This window comes from Rhinolophus sinicus, chromosome 3 (genome assembly GCF_057876585.1).
Source record: "Rhinolophus sinicus isolate RSI-liver-muscle chromosome 3, RSI-T2T, whole genome shotgun sequence".
Lineage (NCBI taxonomy): Eukaryota > Metazoa > Chordata > Mammalia > Chiroptera > Rhinolophidae > Rhinolophus > Rhinolophus sinicus.
The window spans coordinates 170,095,761-170,115,514 of NC_142503.1; the positions used below are offsets into that span (position 1 = coordinate 170,095,761).

Consider the following 19,754-nt stretch of genomic DNA (forward strand, 5'->3'; position numbering starts at 1 on the left):
GAATGCTGCTGAGAATTCAGGAAGATGACCATTGGATTTGACAACATGAAGGTTGCTGCCGACCTTGATAAGAGAATTTCAATGGAGTGGTGAGGATGGAGGTCAAATTGGAATGAGTTGAAGAGAGAGTTGGAGGAGAGGACAGGAGAAAGTAAGTATGACAAACAGAAAACATAAAATAAGATGGCACAAAAGGCCCAAATATACCAGTAATTCCAATAAATGTAAATAAACCAGATTCACAGATTAAGAGAGATGCCAAGACTCTTAGATTTGATTAAAAACACTAAATCTCAGTATGTGTTCTTTAGGAGACAAACCTTAAATAACATCACACAGAAATTTTAAGAGAAAAAGAGGAATATGTCATGCTAATAATAGGAATTGTCTATCAAGACAGTATGATATTCATACATATAATACTGTGTTTCCCCAAAAATAAGACCTAGCTGGACAATCAGCTCTAATGTGTCTTTTGGAGCAAAAATTAACATAAGACCTGGTCTTATTTTACTATAAGACTGGGTATAATATAATATAATAAATATAATATAATATAATTAATATAATATAATATCAGGTCTTACATTAATTTTTGTGCAAAAGACACATTAGAGCTGAATTGTCTGGCTAGGTCTTATTTTCGGGGAAACACGGTATGTGCACACACCTGACACCATATCTTTGAATTACGTGAAGGAAAAACTGATAAAGTTACAGAGACAATGGATAATTTCATAATTTTAATGGTAAAATTTAACAAACATCTCTAAGAAATGAATAGATCAAATAGCCCAATTAGCTAGATTGATTTGAAAAACAAGATTAACAATCTTAATCAAATAAATAAATAGAGACTTTTTCCTCCAAAGATTTTTTTCAACAACATATGGAATATTTTCAAAAACTAACCACATACTAAGTTACAAGAGAAATGTCATCAAAATCCAAAGATAATATACAGGCCAGATTTTCCAGTCACATTTTAATAAAAGTAGAAGTCAGCAGCACAAATACCTTGAAAATCCTCTACAAATTTAAAAATGGAAAACAATACTTATATGTAATGCATTGTATTAATAGAAAATTATAGTATAAAATATGAACTATTTAGAACTTAATGAAAATAAAAGCACTAATACTGAAACTTGTGAGTGAAGCAAAAAGTTCCCTTGAGAAAAATGTATAAGATTAAATGAATTTATTAGAAAACAAAAAGATTTAAAGTAAATTAGCTATTCAATTAAATAAAATATGAACCCCGAGGAAAATAAGAGAAAATAAATAAAAATAATAGAAGAAATTAATTAAATAGAAAAAAAATGTTTAAAAGCTGGAAAATTATTCTTTGTAAAGACTAATAAGATACAAAATCTTCTGAAAATGCTGATTAGTACCGAAAGAGACAAAGTAGAAATCAACCCTATTAGGCAAAAATAATAGAAATAACTATAGCTACAGCCCACTATCATTGTTACTATTAAAACTTCTACGAGAGGCTCTAGTCAAAGCACAAAGACAAGAGAAATAAATAAAAGGCATATAGTTTTAAAAGAAAAAGTCAGTGGCCATTATTTGCAGATGATATCATCATTTATACAGAAGAATAATTAGTTCTGCTACAGAAGTACAATGGCAGTACTACTCTGAAACGGTGGTAGAAATAAAATCAGTGTATAAAAAAGTGTAGCTTTCTTTTCTACCAGAAATAGCCAATTAGGAAAAAACAAATTTTAAAGATAGTACTGACATAGCAACAAAAACTATAAAAATCTAATACATATGATAAAAATGGCATAAGGCCTTTGGAAAAAGTAACTGTATTAAAGGGCACAGAAGAAGAGCTGAATAGAGAGCTATACTACGTATGTTGATGAGGGAATGCAATCTTTTAAAGCTGTGATTCTTTCCAAATTATTTTAGAAATTAGTGTGACAACAGTGTAGTTTAGGAAACTTAATAACCAGGTTCTGAAAATCACATGGAAAAATAAATCTGTACAAATATCTAAGATAATTTTTAAGAACACTTTATCAGATATTAAAACAAAAGCTGAAGTAGTGTAAAGAGTACAGTATTGTAAAATATTAATGTAAAAAGTGTAGTGTGCTAATGTAAAAAGCAGAGGTGACAAAGAGATCAATGAAACAAAATAGCCTAGAAATTGATTCATACAAATATAGGTACTTAATCTGTGATATGTTAACATCACAAATAAGTGGCTCTTCAATAAATGATATCAAGATAATTGGCTCTCCATAAAGATAAGAGAAAGTATGTCCCCTATCATGCACACAAAATAAAATTCAGATGGAGTAACTATACACAGATGGGGGGAAAAACAGATTCTATAAATATTAGAGGAAAATATGGGGAAATATCTTACAACCACAAGGTAAGGAAGGCTTTCGTAAACGAAACTTTAAAAGCATAAGCCATAAAGCAAAAGATAAATAAGTTTATTATATTAGAGAAAAGATATAACAAACAAGGTTAAAAGACAAGTGACAAACTAGGAGAAGATATTTGCAATTTATTATAAAGAATAAAGGACTCCTAAAATAAAAATTTTAAAGACAATTCAATAGTGAAATGAGTAGGCAAGCCACAAAAAGAAACTCAAGTGGTTATTAGAGTATTAAAGAGTAGAGACGCAAATAAAAGCAATGGGATCCCATTTCACACCCCTAAGATTGGCAAAAACTAAAAAGCATAAAAACAGAATGTGCTGGCAAAGATGTGCAGCAAAAAGTACTGTTATTGGAAGTGTAAATGGCACACTTGTTTTGAAGAGCAATTTGGTTGTATCTACTAAAATTATAAATGTGTGTAACTCATAACCTAATAATTCCACTTTGGATCTGTACCGAAGAGAAACTCTTACATAATTCCACAAGGAAATTGGTACAAAGGTATTTATAGAACCTTTTCAGTTTTTGTTTTTTAAAAATGTACAACTTACCAAAAAAAAAAAAAAAAAAAAAACATATTGTGTACAATTTAAAAAAAAAGTACAACTCAGTGGGGTTTACTCAGTGCAAGCATCACCACTATCGAATTCTAGAACATTTTCATCATTCCCCAAAGAAACCCCATACTCACTTATTTCCCAATCTCTGCTCCCCCGCCCCTCCCCCAGCATAATTTATCTATTATACTTTCTGCCTCTATGGATTTGCCTATTCTCTGAACATTCCATATAATGAATTCATACAATATGTAGTCTTTTATATCTGGCTTCTTTCACTTAGCGTGATATTTTCAAGGTTCATCCATTTCATAGCATGTATCAGTACTTAATTCATTTTTATGGTCAAATAATATTCCATTATTTGGACATCACACATTTTGTTTATCCATTCATCAACTGACGGGCATTTGGATTGTTTCCACATGTATTTGTGTGGACATATGTTCTTAATTTTCTTGGGTAAATACCTAGGATAACTGTTTACATTTGGAGGAACTGCCAAACTGTTTTCCAAAGTCACTGCACCATTTTTCATTCCCACCAACATATGAGAATTCCAATTTCTCCACATCCTCACTAACACTTGTTATTATTCATCTTTTTCATTATAGTCATACTAGTTGTGAGCTGATATCTCATTGTGGTTTTGATTTGCAGTTTCCTAATGACTAGTGATGCTGAGCCTCTCTTCGTGAGCTTATTGGTCACCTGTATATCTTCTTTGGAGAAATGTCATTCAAATCCTTTGCTTATTTTAAAAATTAGGTTATTAATCTTTGTGTTAATTGAATTGAGAGGTCTTTGTATATCCTGGATACTAGACCCTTATCAGATACGTGATACAAATATTTTCCTCCCACTCTATGGAATGTCTTTTCTCTTTTTTGGTGGTGTCCTTGAGGCACAAAAGTTTTTAATTTTCATGGAGTCCATGTTATCTATTTTTTCTTTTTTTTGCTTGTACTTTTAGTATCATATATAATCAATTATTGCCTAATATAAGGTCACAAATATTTATTCTTATGTTTTCTAAGAATTTTATAGTTTTAGCTCTTAAATTTAGTTGATGCATTTTAAGTTAATTCTTGTCTATTTTATTTGAGTTTTTTTTAGAGCAATTTTATGTTTACAGAAAGCTGAGAGAAAAATAGTTTCCTTATGTCCTCTAATCCCCTCCCCAACTTCCTCTATTATTAACATCTTGCCTTAATATGATACATTTGTTATAATTGATGAGTCAATATTGATATTATTAACTACAGCTCATAGTTTACCCTAGGGCTCACTCTTTGTGTTGTACATTGAAGCATATTATTATTTTAACATAAAATTGCACATTATTATCTGAAAGAAGCCAATCTGAAAAGGCTACTACTGTTTGACCCACCTATATGACATTCTGGAAAAGGCAAAACTATGCAGACAGTAAAAAGATCAGTGGTTGTGAGAGGTTTGGGGGAGGGAGGAACAGGTAGAGCAAGGGGATTTTTAGGGCACTGAAATTACCTTTGTATTACGGATACATGTCATTACAAATTTGTCAAACCCACAGAATGTACTGGTGCAGGATGATGATGGCAGCGGAGGCTGTGTGAGGTGTGGGGCATGAGCCAGGGAGATGTGACACCTCTATGTACTTTTCTGTTAATTTAACTATGAACCAAAAACTGCTCTAAAAAAATCGTCTATTAATTGTTTTAAAGAAAAATACTGATAATCTAGATTCTCCACTTTAGAGGAGTAGATCAATCAATTGTGGCATAATTATATGATGAAATACTATCTATATACAGTTGACCCTTGTACAACTTGAGTTTAACTGCACAGGTCCACTTATGCATGGATTTTTTTTTCAATAAATATGTACAGCACTGTAAATATATTTTCTCTTCCTTATGATTTTCTTAACATTTTCTTTTCTCTAGCTTATTGTATTATAAAAATACAGTATACAATATATCTAACACACAAAATATGTGCAAATCTACTGTTTATGTTATCGGTAAGGCTTCCAATCAACAGTAGGATATTAGTAGTTAAGTGTTGGGGGAGTCAAAAGTTATATGCAGATTTTCAACTGAAGGGGGCAAGTGGACGACAGTGCCCCGAACCCCTGTGTTGTTCAAAGGTCAACTGTAGTAGGTAACAAGTGAATTAGATCTATACATTATAAACATGGATATATCTCAAAAACATCATACGGAGTGAAGAAAAGCAATTGTTGAATGATATCATTGGTGTAAATTAAAAACAACACAAAAGTCTATATTGGTTATGGAGATGTACATACAAGTACAAAAATGGACTGAAAGGACTCACGATAATAATTGCCTCTGTAAACCACGCGAGTAGATGGGAATGTGGCACTCATTAAAAGATGCTTTAGGATCATCTGTAAAGCTTTAATTCTTTAAAAATAGACTGGATCACTAATCATCAGGGAAATGCCAATCAAAACCACAAAGAGATACCACCTCATACCTATTGGAATGGCTAATATTAAAAAGACAAAAATTAAAAAGTGGTGACGTGTGCTCGCTTCGGCAGCACATATACTAAAAAGTGGTGACGATATGGAGAAAAGGGAACCCTTGTGCACTGTTGGTGGGACTGTAAATTGGTGGAGCTCAGGTGGAAAAATGTATGGAAGTTCTTCAAAAAACTAAAAATAGAACTACCATATGACCCAGAAATTCCACTTTTGGGTATTTATCTAAAGGAAACAAAAACACTAACTCGAGAGGATATCTATACCTCCACGTTCATTGCAGCATTATTTGCAATAGCTGAGACATGGAGGCAACCTAAGTGTCCATTGATGGATGAATAGAAAAAGAAACTGTGGTGTATGTGTGTATATTTGTATATTTGTACATACACACACATATATAATGGAATACCATTCAGCCATAACAAAGAAGGAAACCCTGCTATTTGTGATATGAAATAAGTCAGAAAAAGACAAACACCATATGATCTCACTTATATGAGGAAACTAAAAACAACAAAAAACAAACTCAAAAACCAAACTCACAGATACAGAGAACAGATTGGTGGTTGTCAGAAGTGGGGTGTGTGTGTGGGGGTGGTTGAAATGGGTAAAGGTGGTCCAAAGGCACACACTTACAGTTATGAAATAAATAAGTCATGGGGATATAATATATAGCATGGTGACTAGAGTTAATAACACTGTATTATATATAGAGGGTGTCAAAAAAACGTATACAAATTTTAAGAAAGGAAAAAACTGTTATTAAAATTGTAATAGTCAATATATACCGATAACAAAAGATGAATACAAGTCATATGTATTTTTTTGGCACCCCCGGTATATTTGAAAGTTACTGAGAGAATGTACCTTAAAAGATCTTATCATAAGAAAAAAATTTGTAACTACGTGTAGTGATGGATGTTAACTAGACATTGTGGTGTTCATTTTTCATAATACACATATTTCAAATCATTATGTGTACACCTGAAACAAATATAAGGTTATATGTCAATTATAGGTCAACTTAAAAAATGAAATAGACTGGAAGTAAATATGACCAAATACTAAGGGTAGTTCATTCCAGGTAGGGGGAATATAGTTATTATATTCTTTTAACTTTTTTGTAATTCTTGAATTCTAAAACAAAACAGAAGTACTGGGTGGTGAGGAAGTGGAGACAGAAAAATACAGACGATTCTCAAGAAGTAAAAGAGAACAGAGAATGGAGCAGAGCATGTTTGTATGTTGTTGGCAGTATTTAGAAGATAGGGAGAGGTTCATGTTTCAGGATAAAAACAATAACTCTAAGAGAGAAATTCTATATGAACTCCAAGACACAGCATTAATTGAAAAAAAAAAGAGGGGAGTGGTTTGCAGAAGAATATGTACAATATCCTGTTTTTGTTTTAAAAACCCAACCTTTATAAAATACAATTATATATTTCAACATATGTGAATACATACACACAGAAAAAAACCAACTCCAAAATAGTAACAGTGGTTACTTCTGGGAGGGGAATGCAATTGTTATAATGAGCAAAAGGGGACTTCTGTCCGTATATATCTTCTGTAATTTTCTGTGGAAAGTAACTTCTCATTTCTGTGAGAATTTCACTATATAAGAAAACAGTTGATTGACATTCAAGAATAGCTTCATGTTTTCTAACGGAACTTATGAAATATCCTTTAAAAATAATTTTCTGTAATAAGCATTATTAAATTTTAGAAATGTTCTAATGAACAAAGGTAGTAACATTATGTTCTGCTCATTTTAAAAAAATACAACTTGATAATGTGCTCTGCAAATGTCTTGAATACAAGGGTCTTATTTTCTAAAACATCACATGAATCTTCAAGGTTCATATGAGGTTTATGCTTGTAACGAGGTCGTTTTACATTCTTTATCCAGCATTCTTTTGGTTTTTCACTTCTGAATGAGATTCCCAAAAGAGATTTTCTTCTCTATTTTTTTTCATGTTATGACCTTTCTAAAGCAATTAACTCATTGCTTCTGTTTGGAAAAACTTCTAACTTTCTTAGAGGAGTGTACAAAACTTTTTACGGACAGTACAAGATCTACTTCCTCAGTGAAAGTGGATTAAAATACTGTTTTTGTTGTTAAATTTTTGTATCCTAATAAAATAGAAATATTCCCTTTGTTTTTGCATGCTTGGTCTAGTAGTTTATTAAATTTTAACACTGAAAGGAATCTTAGAGACTATCAAGTCCAACCTCTTCATTTTAGATGTCAGGAAATCAGGTCTCAGAAGACAGAGCTAGTGCCTAATGGTACAGCAAATTACAAAGACAAAGCAAGTCAAAACAAAATACTCGTCCTCAGACTTCTTTTTCTGTAACAGTGGCTTGAGTCTATTTGTTTTATCCAACGTACCTGTTTTGTCCCTGTGTTTATTGGAGAAAACAGACACAAATGGGAATATGAAAGTCAAGGCCAGTTTGGCACCAGCATCTTCATGCAGAATGGAATTCATACACAGAAATTTTCATAATGAACAAGAGTTCTGTAAAATGGCAGGGTCCGGATTTGAAAAAAACACCACTGCTTGCAAACCTAGAAACTGAAGCCAGCTTCATGATAGATTTGCAAGGGCAAGAATAAGGTGTAACATATCATGGCCATGGAACACTTTAAAGCCCCCAAAGACAGAAATCTATAATCTTTCCTTTCTACTTAGGAAACTGTCTCATGGAAAAGTCACCAAAGTTGGCATGAGAGTTGCAGTGTGTGATACGATACATATGGAATGGCTGGCTCTACTTGCTGATCTGCAATGTCTAGTAACATGTTTGAGGGCTAATTTTAAAGTAAATGTAAGACAATATGGTCATATGTCTTTTAAATTGGTAACAGAAACACACACACACACCCCTGATGAGAAAGAACCTTCTTGAACAATTTTGAATCAGAAAAATTGGTGATCATGGGTGTATTGTAGATTACCTCACACATAGGTATGGTCTCTGTGACTCCACTAGCAAACATCCTTCCTACATCACCTCACAATCTTCATGTCCCAAGCAAGCAGTTGTGGTTAGTCACATGTGTGATAGATTCTTAGCTCAATCCACAGATGAAATTTGATGGTCTCAAGTATGGTGGGATAAGTCATAAATTGAAGAACACGAACGTTAATCCCAGAGCATGCCTGGAAACCCCAGAGTCCTGCATGGAGAACATATAAAGGCCCCTTGTCGCTGGTCTGTAGACTCTTCCTTATCGTTCTGCATTTCCTCACGGTCTGTTACCAGGTTTCCGGATATGTCATTAGCTTGCTTTACAACCCTCTAGCGAGGTTTTGGAAGGTGGTGGTGGTGGAGGAGGTCCTCAAGATGTGATTGCTGGTTGACCTGCAAGCTGGACCTGGGCAATTAGAGGCTCCTCAGCCCTCCAATCTCCGGAATGTATGCTCCTCTTGCCTTCCCTGTTCCCATTAGCTGCCCCAAGGATACAGCCTTGAGAAAATGAGATATCGTTGAGACCATTTGGACAGTATATTAATTACCCCAGTTAGGGCCTCTATATACTTTTAAGATTTGGGAGGCAGGTACAAAGCTGTACTCGCTGCCCAAGACAAGCTTTTTAAACCTGCCACCTACCAATCTGGAATAGCCTGCCCCTTTCTTTGGTCTCTCCCTGCCTTCCTTATGTTTCGGATTACAGAAGGGACGCGCCTAAGGAGATTGCAAACTAACAGGTGGGGGGGGTGTAACTTCACAAAGTTCTCCTAACTCTCTGGGGGCTCCTCCTCTAAATAACTGCAATTACAGCAGTCACGATTCCTGTCACTAAAACTCAAGGCCTTGAGCTTTATATAAAACCCAGAATATAAGAAATTGCCTTATTTCCCCTCTTAATAAGTAAACAAGACTTAGACTTTTTGTTTACTTAATAAGTAAACAAAACACATCATTGTCTTTCATCAGATTTTTAAAAGAAACAATTACTTCATAATTAAGTTATCAATCAAATAATAGTTTTGATTACCTTCCACTGAGTGAAATTTCATCCACAAGCTAAGTGAGCAGTAAATAGTGCAATTCTTCTACTGGTAAAGAAAGGCAATGCTTCACTAGACCCTTGTGTACTGATCATTTAAACAAACTTTTCAGCTTTACATCCTACTTCTCCCTTCCAGGTACTTTGATACTCCAGACAAACTGCAATCCATTTCTTTGCCAAACATGTCTAGTACAATCCCATTTCCATGTATTGATTCATCCTATTTCTTCTTTCTAAAATGTATCCTCTGACCCACCACCCTGCTCTTAGTCCATCAAAATTTTATTTCCCTTAGAACTACTCAACAATGCATCATAAAGTTAGAGTCTGCCTGACTGAGCAAGTATTTAAGATTGCACATGATTATCTGCTAATATTATAGATTTATGAATCGGGTAAGAAGTTGCCATATACATGGGTTCTAAGATCCCATTTATATAAAATACTTATAACTCTACAATCACCCTTAATATATATAGCATAGTGGGAAAATGTAGACTATTTTTAGGAAAGGCAGAAAAATATTTCAGATGTAAACGTTACATTTGGGTTTATAATTGATTAATGATATTTATAAATTAAGTTATATAGTTATATGTTAATTTTTTAAATTTACAGCTTGTGTCAATGAATAAATAAAATTTTGGGAATACATTGCCAAGAGGAAAATATTTTTAAAGTATTTATTTTGTAAAACTATTTGAAACATTTTGCAAAGTAGAAAATTTTGAGGATTACTTCAGTTTTTTTACTTTTACTATTTTAAGAGCATTATCAGAGCATTTCAATCAGAAAGGAGCAAAAATAATACTATCCACTAAAATAAGTTTGGTGAATTTTATCCCTTAAATCAACCAAGATGGAAGAGGGGGTACCCTTTAAATACTAGGGGAATTAGAATCCATGTTATTGCCATCAATTCCAATTGAGTCCCATAAACCTGGGATGGAGGGGTATGAGTGAAATGGGTGAAGGGGATGCAAATGTACAAACTTTCAGTTATAAAATAAGTCATGGAGATGTAATGCACAGCATGGTGACTATAGATAATACTACTGTATTGCATAATTGAAAGTTGCTGAGAGATCTTAAAAGTCCTTATTAAAAGAAAAAACAATTTGTAACTATATATAGGGGCATATGTAAACTACACTTCTTGTGATCATTTCACAAATATCAAATCATTATGTTGCAAACCTAAAACTAATATGAAGTTATATGTCAATTATACTCAATTAAAAATTTCTAGGCCTGGAGATCTTTGGGACCAGGGGAGCCTTTATATGTGCTTAAGTAAAAAAATTGATATTTGGGCCCTGCATATATCTCATTTACATTTTAATTACAAATAACAATTTAATTGTAACTATCACAGATTGTGAAGTAGTTGGTTATATTAAAGATTAAAGATCAAGTGTACAAAGTAATATTCTCATGAACACATTTATATCTTAACTAAAAACGAAAGTTATATCCCTATATATACAGAATATTTTCTTTTTGGATTTGGTTTTAACTCTAAAGAAAATAGTATCTTAAATTTAATTTGTATACATTCTATACAACAGTGAATTGTAGTAATTACATGCAAAACATTTCAAGGATCTAAATTATCCTTTAAATATTTGCATAGAACGACAAAATTCTTACCAGATAAATTGGAAGCATTTATTTGCAGCCTAAACTTTTAAAACAGCTAAAACAAGAAGTAAAAGGTAGACACCTACATGCTTTTAAACTGTTTTAGATCACTGACCTCTTTGAGAATCTGATGAAAGTTGTAGAATTTTTCCCCAGAAAAATGCACATGCTAGCGCCTGCCTAAGGATTCAGTATTCATTCAACATATAATAACTGAATGCCTGCTGTGTCCCAGGATGCAGAGTAAATACAGGTACAAACTGTTTTTCCTCCTGGAGCTTACACGATGGAGATGAAGACAAAAATTTTAAAGGTAATACATAAATATGTGCTATAATGGATTTAGGACAAGGGATAAACCTCAAATCTGAAGAGGTAATACTACCTCTTCTGGTACTTTTTTTAAAAAAAAGAGAATCCATTTTATGTCTCATAAACAAATACTACAAACCACATAACTGGTAAGTTTTGGAATTTTTTTTAAGTATAGCTGGCATACACTATATTGGTTTCAGGCATACAATATAGTGATCTGACATTTATAGACCTCTGATGTAATCAGTATACTGTCTAGTAACCATCTGACAGTACGCAGGTATCACCCCATTATTGACTATACTCCCCTTCACCTTTTTTCACCCACCCTCCCACCCACCCTCTCTGGTAACCACCAGTTTGATCTGTTTCTATGAATCTGTTGATAAGTGTATGAACTTACAAAACCTGAGATAATGGACTTTGTGACATTTAAGGTTGAAAATAAATCTAATGATGTTGAAGGTATCATGATACAATCTGTTAGTACAGGTCATAAAGCAATTTTAAAATTCATTTGGCTTTCAGAAAATGGTGGGGAAAACCATAAAAAAACAAACATATTCTGTCATATCCTGTTGCTTGCAGTACTACAGCTGGGCTTTTTAGATATTCATGGAAAATGCACCAAGACTAAAGATGATGAAAGGAAAAAAAGGACACATTAGGGAATACCAACTAGTTAGTGTTCATTTCTGTAAACACTTTTATTTTAAAAAGTTTCATTTATTTTTTCTTTGAATTTTCCATATTGTGTGTCTCACGAGAAAGAAATGTTTTATAAAGATCTGTAGTGGTCTGGTGGGCTTAATAATAGAGAGCTTTCACAAAATAACTCCCGTCCCCCAATCTACTACCCACCTGACATGATATATAGCTGTTACAATTCCACTGACTTTATTCCCTATGCTGTACTCCATATTCTGTGACCATATATATATATATATATATATATATATATATATATATATATATAAAATTACAGTTGAATTCAGTATTATTCAGCTTCAGCTTATGGTGTACAGTGAGGTGATCAGACATCTACACCATCCGTGAAGTGGTCTCCCTAATAAGACAAGTGCCCATCTGTCAGGGGTGTAAATGTCTATTACATTGTTTTGTACACCTGAAACTATTAAAAAAAAATTAAGAGCTTCCTAGAATGTCCATTACAAATAGCATGTTAAAACTTATTATTGTGCTATTTATAGCTCATATAACTAATTAAAATTCAAGTGTGAAAGTTTTTTTAACTTACATGTACTCTAGAAGAACATGACCAAAATTTGACAAAATATCCAGCATACTATGTTCAATTACTCTTTCTCATACTATGTTCAATAACTCTTTCTCTTCTCTTTCTTAAAAATCTCCTTAGCAAACAACAGCTCTCTTCAGAAAAAACATATTCAACTGCAAAATTGAATTTTTAAAATTGGCCCTTCTTGATGTCCCGATTAAACAGTTAGGTTTTTAAATCTAGAGTAAACATTGTTAATTAACAAAAAAAGAAATTGCTTTGGCAATAAAAAAACTTTGCTGTATAAAATTGTGATTATATATTCAAAATAAAAACATGTTAGTATTTACATACTCATCTTTATCAAATGTTTTATGAAAACTTGCCTTTAAATTGTATTCATACCACTGAATTAATTTTTATGTTGTCTCTGAAAGACACATTTTTAAAATTTACTTATAAATAAAGCTAGTAAATAAAAAAAAATAATTATGTAAGTCTGTAGTAGCACTGCTTTATATTCAGTCTTATGATGAGATTCTGGAAGACCTAGTTTTTTAATTCACATATTATGCATTTTAAAATCCAAAAGTGAAATATCCGTTTATTTTACTTGAAAAAATAACTGTTCCTAGAATTATAATTCCCGAATTAATGGATTAGCAGTCAACTGCCTACAATAGTTGACAGATTTTACTGAAACATGTTTTATATATATGTTTTTAAAGAAATTATGAAACTTCACTAAAAGTACAATGTCAGAATGATCATAAATGGAGTCCAAAGCCAGTTTGAACCTTTTTTTCAATGTCTTCTAGTACTGAAAACAGTATTCTTGACTTTGAATAAAATGCTCCAGAAGGAATGCCTGCTAAAATGAAGATCCTGGACACTTTATAAATCTCTACCAGATAACACAGAGACAAATGCATAGAAGGCAAACAAAACAAAACACCTTCCAATCCTGCATTTGGCTTTTATTTTTAAATACATTTAGCATGAAACTATCATTGAACAGAAAATAATAAAACCCAAAAATCTGGAGTTTTTCCAAATATCTTTAAAGCTAGATATAAAAATTAGTAAGATAGCATAGACCCAAATTATAGGATATTGTCCCTAAAATTTGATTAAACACATTTTGAAAGAAAAGTTCTTTGCACATTTTCCAATGTACTGATGTGTTCCCAGGTGCCTTGGTTTCCTTTTAACTATTAGGTAAAGGTCCCAAATTTAGTTACTTTATTTAAAATTATCAGATTCAGTATTGGTAAAAATGACCATATCCCTAAATTCTCAATCAGAATTATAAAAATATGAGCTCAAATAGTTATGCTGCCCAAAATAGAAACATCTTAAGTGATACTTCTGGATAATCAGACAGATATTGCACTAAAGTAATTCCATACCTGATGCTCATTTATATGGAAAGTTAATTCTCCTCTTTATGAAACACTACAAATAAACTTAATGTTAACCTAATTATTATTACACTTCAAAATATAAAGGCACAGACAGAATAAAGAATAGTTTAATACTACACCCAAATTTTCCACTGTGAAAATAAAAGTTGAAAAAATAGGATCTAAATACTGATACTTTTAGATTTTATAATTTACGATAAGTAGCTAATAAGTGGGTATTAAAAAGTAACTGCTAAATCCAATCCTTTCCAAATAATGTAGGAAAATGGCTTGTTTACACATGAAGCATGTGCATTGTCCCATCTAAACATTTCAATTACATTTCCATTCACTGGAACACCTACCTGCACTATAAATAAACAATCAAGACAATGTAAAAAAAAAAACATATCTTGATCCTATAATTTACCAATGCACAGAAAAATACCTAGAAAAAAGTAAATATTTATCCATTTAGTTTCTCCATAAATTAGTGAGTTTAGCCCATTCCACATTTCTTTCTAAACAAAGGCTAAAGAATTGAGTGTGTTTTACTTCTAGTCCTGTTAGCTGGACTTACATTTTTAAAATATTTGCCTGATTATATGTAACTTAAGATTAAGTTAGCATCTTATTTTTATATCACAGTATACATGGCATTTCTCAATACAGCAACAGAAAGGCACAATTAGCAAGCAATAAAACTCAGTACCTGAATTATTAAACTGATGTCAGAACAACTGCAAATAAAGTACATTCAACACAGTATACAGAACTGGGGAAAAAAAGGAATCCCAAAACTAATTTTTCTGAAAATTTGGTCCATTAAAAATGCCTCCCATGTTCAACATCATGGGTTAACATGAAAGCTGATGGCAGTGTAAAAAGAGGCAGTAAATCAATATATGGTAGCATATGAATTCTGGTCGAATAATTCTGCAATTTAATTAGGAAATGGCTACCATAATAAATAAACATTAAATATATCTGTTAATAAAAACATACCTGTATTAAGTCCAAATACACAGGCACAACTGTTTGCATATTATTATTGATTTTATAATACACCCCCACAGTTTAAAAAACTTAGGTATAGTATTTTATATATAACATATATTAGATATATAATTGCATATTATGTACCTTAATACATATTATATATAATGAATCCATAACAGCACAAAACTCTCCAAATATTACATGAACGTTCTAAATGGATACTTTTTCTCAGTGTTGAAATAGCTCAGCTCACCTAAAACAATATCTTGATGTGCAATGATAAAATGCACCAACTCTTAGGAATTTACTTAAATAATTATTTAAGTTAAATTCCTGTAAAAGCCTAACTCTGATTTGGCTTTTAACTAGAATATATTTTAGATATCAAAAACTGATACCCTCCTTTCTCATCATAAACAATATTTTTCCATCAAGAGATACCAATAAAGAAAAATATGTAAGGAATCAAAAATGTGATAGAGAAACCAACCATTCCATAGGTAATATACCGATAGGGAAGTTCAACTTCCATGTGCTGTCTTGCTTTTCGAATATCATCACATGGTTTATTGAAGATTTTACAGGCTAAAGGAATCGTGATCTTTTTCATTATATCTCTGATTACTAGTACAAATGCCATCCCTATGAAGATCCGCAATATGGCTTTTCCAAACAGAGTTACAGTAATGGGGGGCCTAACCAAAGGTAATGCATCCAGAGGAGGATCTAATATCAGACCCATGTTATAGGTAACATGAGATCCACAGGCAATTCCAGCACCACTTCCTAAAATCTCAGCTGTGTCTCCTCGGGATGTACTCCAGGTATCAAGAGTAAAAGAAAAGATCCCCAAGGCTAAATGAAGCCCAATGATGATTAATGGAGCATATTTGTGAGTTTGGTTGAAGTTGTCAATCAGGTCCACAAATGGATAGAAGATAGCTAAGATTACAATGGTATATAGGAATCCAGCAATAATATCCTGGGGAAAGAGAAAAGTAGAGCTGTTTAGTAGAATACTATTTTTGGCATCTAAAATATATATATTTCACATTTCAAATGTTAATAGATATAAATTTTTAAAATGTATCACATTCTCGAAGTAAATTTTACAAACTGGCCTAAAAACTGTTTTAATGACAATAAAAATATTTATTAATAATAATAAAAGAACTGTTTTCATAGTTTTACCCTTTTATAAATTAACTTGCAATGTAATTTAAAAGTATATATATATTAAATTTAAGTAAATACATGTGTATATATGTATATGTGTGTATGTGTGTGTACATATACATACATATAAATATATATATGTGTATATATATATATATATATATATATATTTTTTTTTTTTTTTTTTTTTTTTTTTTAATATATCACAAATTTACATTCAGATCCCGAACAATTAACTATGCTTAAATTATGAAGTTTTGATTTCTGGGAAGAGTATACGTATTTTATAAAGAATCCATCTTCATTTTCATGATTTCAATATATAATTATTTCCATAATTAAAGAAGATACAAAGCCTGGGTAGTTTCCTTTTCTCATTCATTCATTCTTTCATTAATTTACTGAACAAATACTTGTTAAGTACCCACATATGCCTGGCACTATTTTAAGGACTGAGGATACATTGCTTAATAAATGACAAAATTCCTGCTGTCATAAAGCTGATATTTTAGTGGGGAAGATGGACAATAACCCTTTAAGTAAAAAGTAGATAAATATTGTAATTTCAGATAGTTGTGTTATGCAGAAAATTGAAAAAGGACAGAGGGATAACATGATGAAAGGCCGTATTGGAGTGATGAGGGAAACCTGTGTGAGGAGTTGACACTTGAGCAGAGACCTGATTCCAAAAACAAGTCAGTCCTATCTTTAGATTTAAAGAAAAGTATTCCATGTAGAAGGAATATTAAGTGTAGTGTCAAGGGCTTGAGGCAGAAAAGAACCTAGTGAATGCAAGGAACTGAGAGAAATCCAGTGGGGCTCAAATAGTGAGCAAAGGAAAGAGACAGGCAGAGGCCAAATCATGAAGGGCCCTTGTAGTCTAGGCAAGGAGTTTAAATTTTATTTCAAAAGTGATAGGGAACCATTGAAAGATTCCAAAGTAAGAGTGTAACATTCCATCTGCTGTGTATAGAATGAATTATAGAGGAAAAGTATGGAATGGACAGGAGACCACTGGACACACTGGTGGGAGGCTACTGCAGTGGTTCACTCTAGACATGGTCCATAGCTACATGAAGAGAAATACACAGATGGATTTGTAAACTATTTTAAAATTAGAGCTGACACTTCAACCTGGTGATAGATTAAATGTGGGAGAGAAGCAGAAGGGATCAAAGATGATTCTTCGCTTTAGGCATGAACAATTGGGTAGGTGATAATGGTTTACTGGAGGAAATAAAACTATTTATTGTTAAGAACTTTCCTTTCTGAATCATTCCTGACATGAACAAAAACGTTTCAGAATTTCCATCTTAAAACAAACAAAACAAAAACCTATGGGATCTACTCTCTGTTACTGAAAATTTTATCAAGAGTTGCATATATTCACTGCCTCCACTTCCTCACCTCTTTTTTCCCCCCTAAACTCATCACTGCACTGACACCACTCTTTTCATACTAGTTGTCTTTACGATGCCAATAACAATGGTCACTCAACATCATTCAACACAGTTAAGGGGACTAGTTGCTTAAGGTTTTCCTGTCTGAAATTTTCTACTATGTAATATTTGGTACACATAAAAAGACATGTGGTGTGCATATGAATTTAAAAGATTAATATTTATGAAATCACTGCCCAAAAAAGAACTATATTACCAGTACTCTGAATCTACTGGTGTGCTATCTTCCAATTTTATCACTCTGCATTCTCCATTATATACTTTTTTTGGCTCAATAAATATCTGTTTTTAAAAACTGTTTTATCACATATCTCCAAACAAAATATTACCTACTTTTGCTTCTTTCTGAGCTTTATAAAAAATGTTATCATACAGTATGGAGTCTCCTTTGATTTGCTTTTTAAACTAAACATTAAGTTTTAAGATTCATTCGTTGTATTTAGTTGTAGAGCATTCACTTTCACAACTGTGTAATATTTTACTGTGTTTACACAATTTACCCATTTCCCCACTAATGGTCATTTACGTTGTTTTCAGGTTTCGGATTAATTCATTGGTTATGGTTGAACTTGAATGCTTTCTTAATTGGTATCTATTCTTAAGCCGACCAGGAATATTATTGACAATGCTACTATATTCTTTCTTTTGATGTTCCCTGGGGTGGGTCTATGAGTTTCTTGTAGGAATGGAATGGCAGACTCATAGGATATATGCATGTTCAATTTTACAAGACAATAAAAAATTTCTAAAATGTTTGTAGAAGTTTATTTCTCATCAGTTGTTGTATTTTCCTGATTATTATTTTTTTCATAAATTTATGGGCTATTTCTTTTCTATGCAATGTATATTTGCGTCATTTGGGCAACTCTTCTTTTGGATTTTCTTCTTGCTGATTTACATGATTTCTTTATACAGTCTTCATATAAATCCTTTATCAATAAAATCTATCAATAATATGTGTTATAAACATCTTTTTGGAACTGGTGGCTTGCATTTTAATTTTCTTTTTGGCATCTTTTGATGAATGTAAGTTCTAAATTTTAATGTAGTCATATTTATCAGTATTTCTCGTTTAAAAAAGTCTTTCCTGTTGCAAGATCATAAAGGAATATTATTCAAAATGTTTTTTAAGTTTGCCTTTTACATTAAGACTGCAGTGTACACCAAATTCCTGCCATTGTTCTCACTGTGCAGTAGCAGTTCAATAAAACCTTTGTCATCGATTGGCAGAATCAACAGTACAATGCTTGAAACATTGTTCTAAACAATATTCAATTCCAAACTATGGAATATAAAAACGGCTACAGAAGATACAGACAGTTACTAAACAGACTAAGAATTGAATATTCAACTAAAAATTTTTGAGGAAATAGGTTGTTTTGTTCACCACCATCTTTTTAATTAGTTTAGTATATAGTAGACGCTCAAATATATGTTGAATGGATGAATGAATGAATGAATGAATAAACAAAGCCTTTATAGGAATTTATCCATTTTAATAAACTCGACTGAATTATTTGTAAATGCATATCTTTACTGTTTCTCAACAATTACTGTATTATAGGTATTAGAAAAACATTTAAAATTTTTATTTCTACATAAAACAAGTTTTTACTGATATTTTCCTATTCTACAATATGAAGTGAGATTATTTAAAATTGTAGTTGTTTTATATGACTCCTTTTATAGTAGGTAGGAAAGATATAATTAACAAAATGTCTCGGAAAGTATCAACTAAGGCAATAAATACCACTTGTGTACTCAAAGTTCTTAGTACATATGAAGCATTTCATAGCTGGCTTCTGCCTATCATTAAACTTCAATGCCAGATCCCACAATGAATTTGTAGACTCTATTTCCTCTCATTTTGGAATTACATTTCCCACCTATATTTTAGGCAAACCATTACGTATCTTTTAAAATTCTGCTCAGGCATCTACCTCCTTCATAAACTTTCTTCTCCTACCCCATAATAAGGAACGTCCTTCTCTTTGCTTCCTTACCATCTTCTACATACCTGCAACAACAGTTATCACA

General features: G+C 32.1%; 1 protein-coding gene across 1 annotated transcript in view; it reads right to left on the reverse strand.

The window, feature by feature from the left end:
- Positions 1 to 729: 729 nt before the first annotated feature.
- The window catches only part of SGPP1 (sphingosine-1-phosphate phosphatase 1), a 41,395-nt gene continuing 22,370 nt past the window's right edge, over positions 730 to 19,754 (reverse strand). Inside the window, exons 3-4 of the mRNA XM_088797364.1 lie at positions 15,572 to 16,063; positions 730 to 8,936 (exon numbers count right to left, since the gene is read on the reverse strand). Of these exons, the coding sequence (XP_088653490.1) occupies positions 8,853 to 8,936; positions 15,572 to 16,063 (576 nt within the window). The 3' untranslated portion in view covers positions 730 to 8,852. The remainder of the gene's footprint in view (positions 8,937 to 15,571; positions 16,064 to 19,754) is intronic.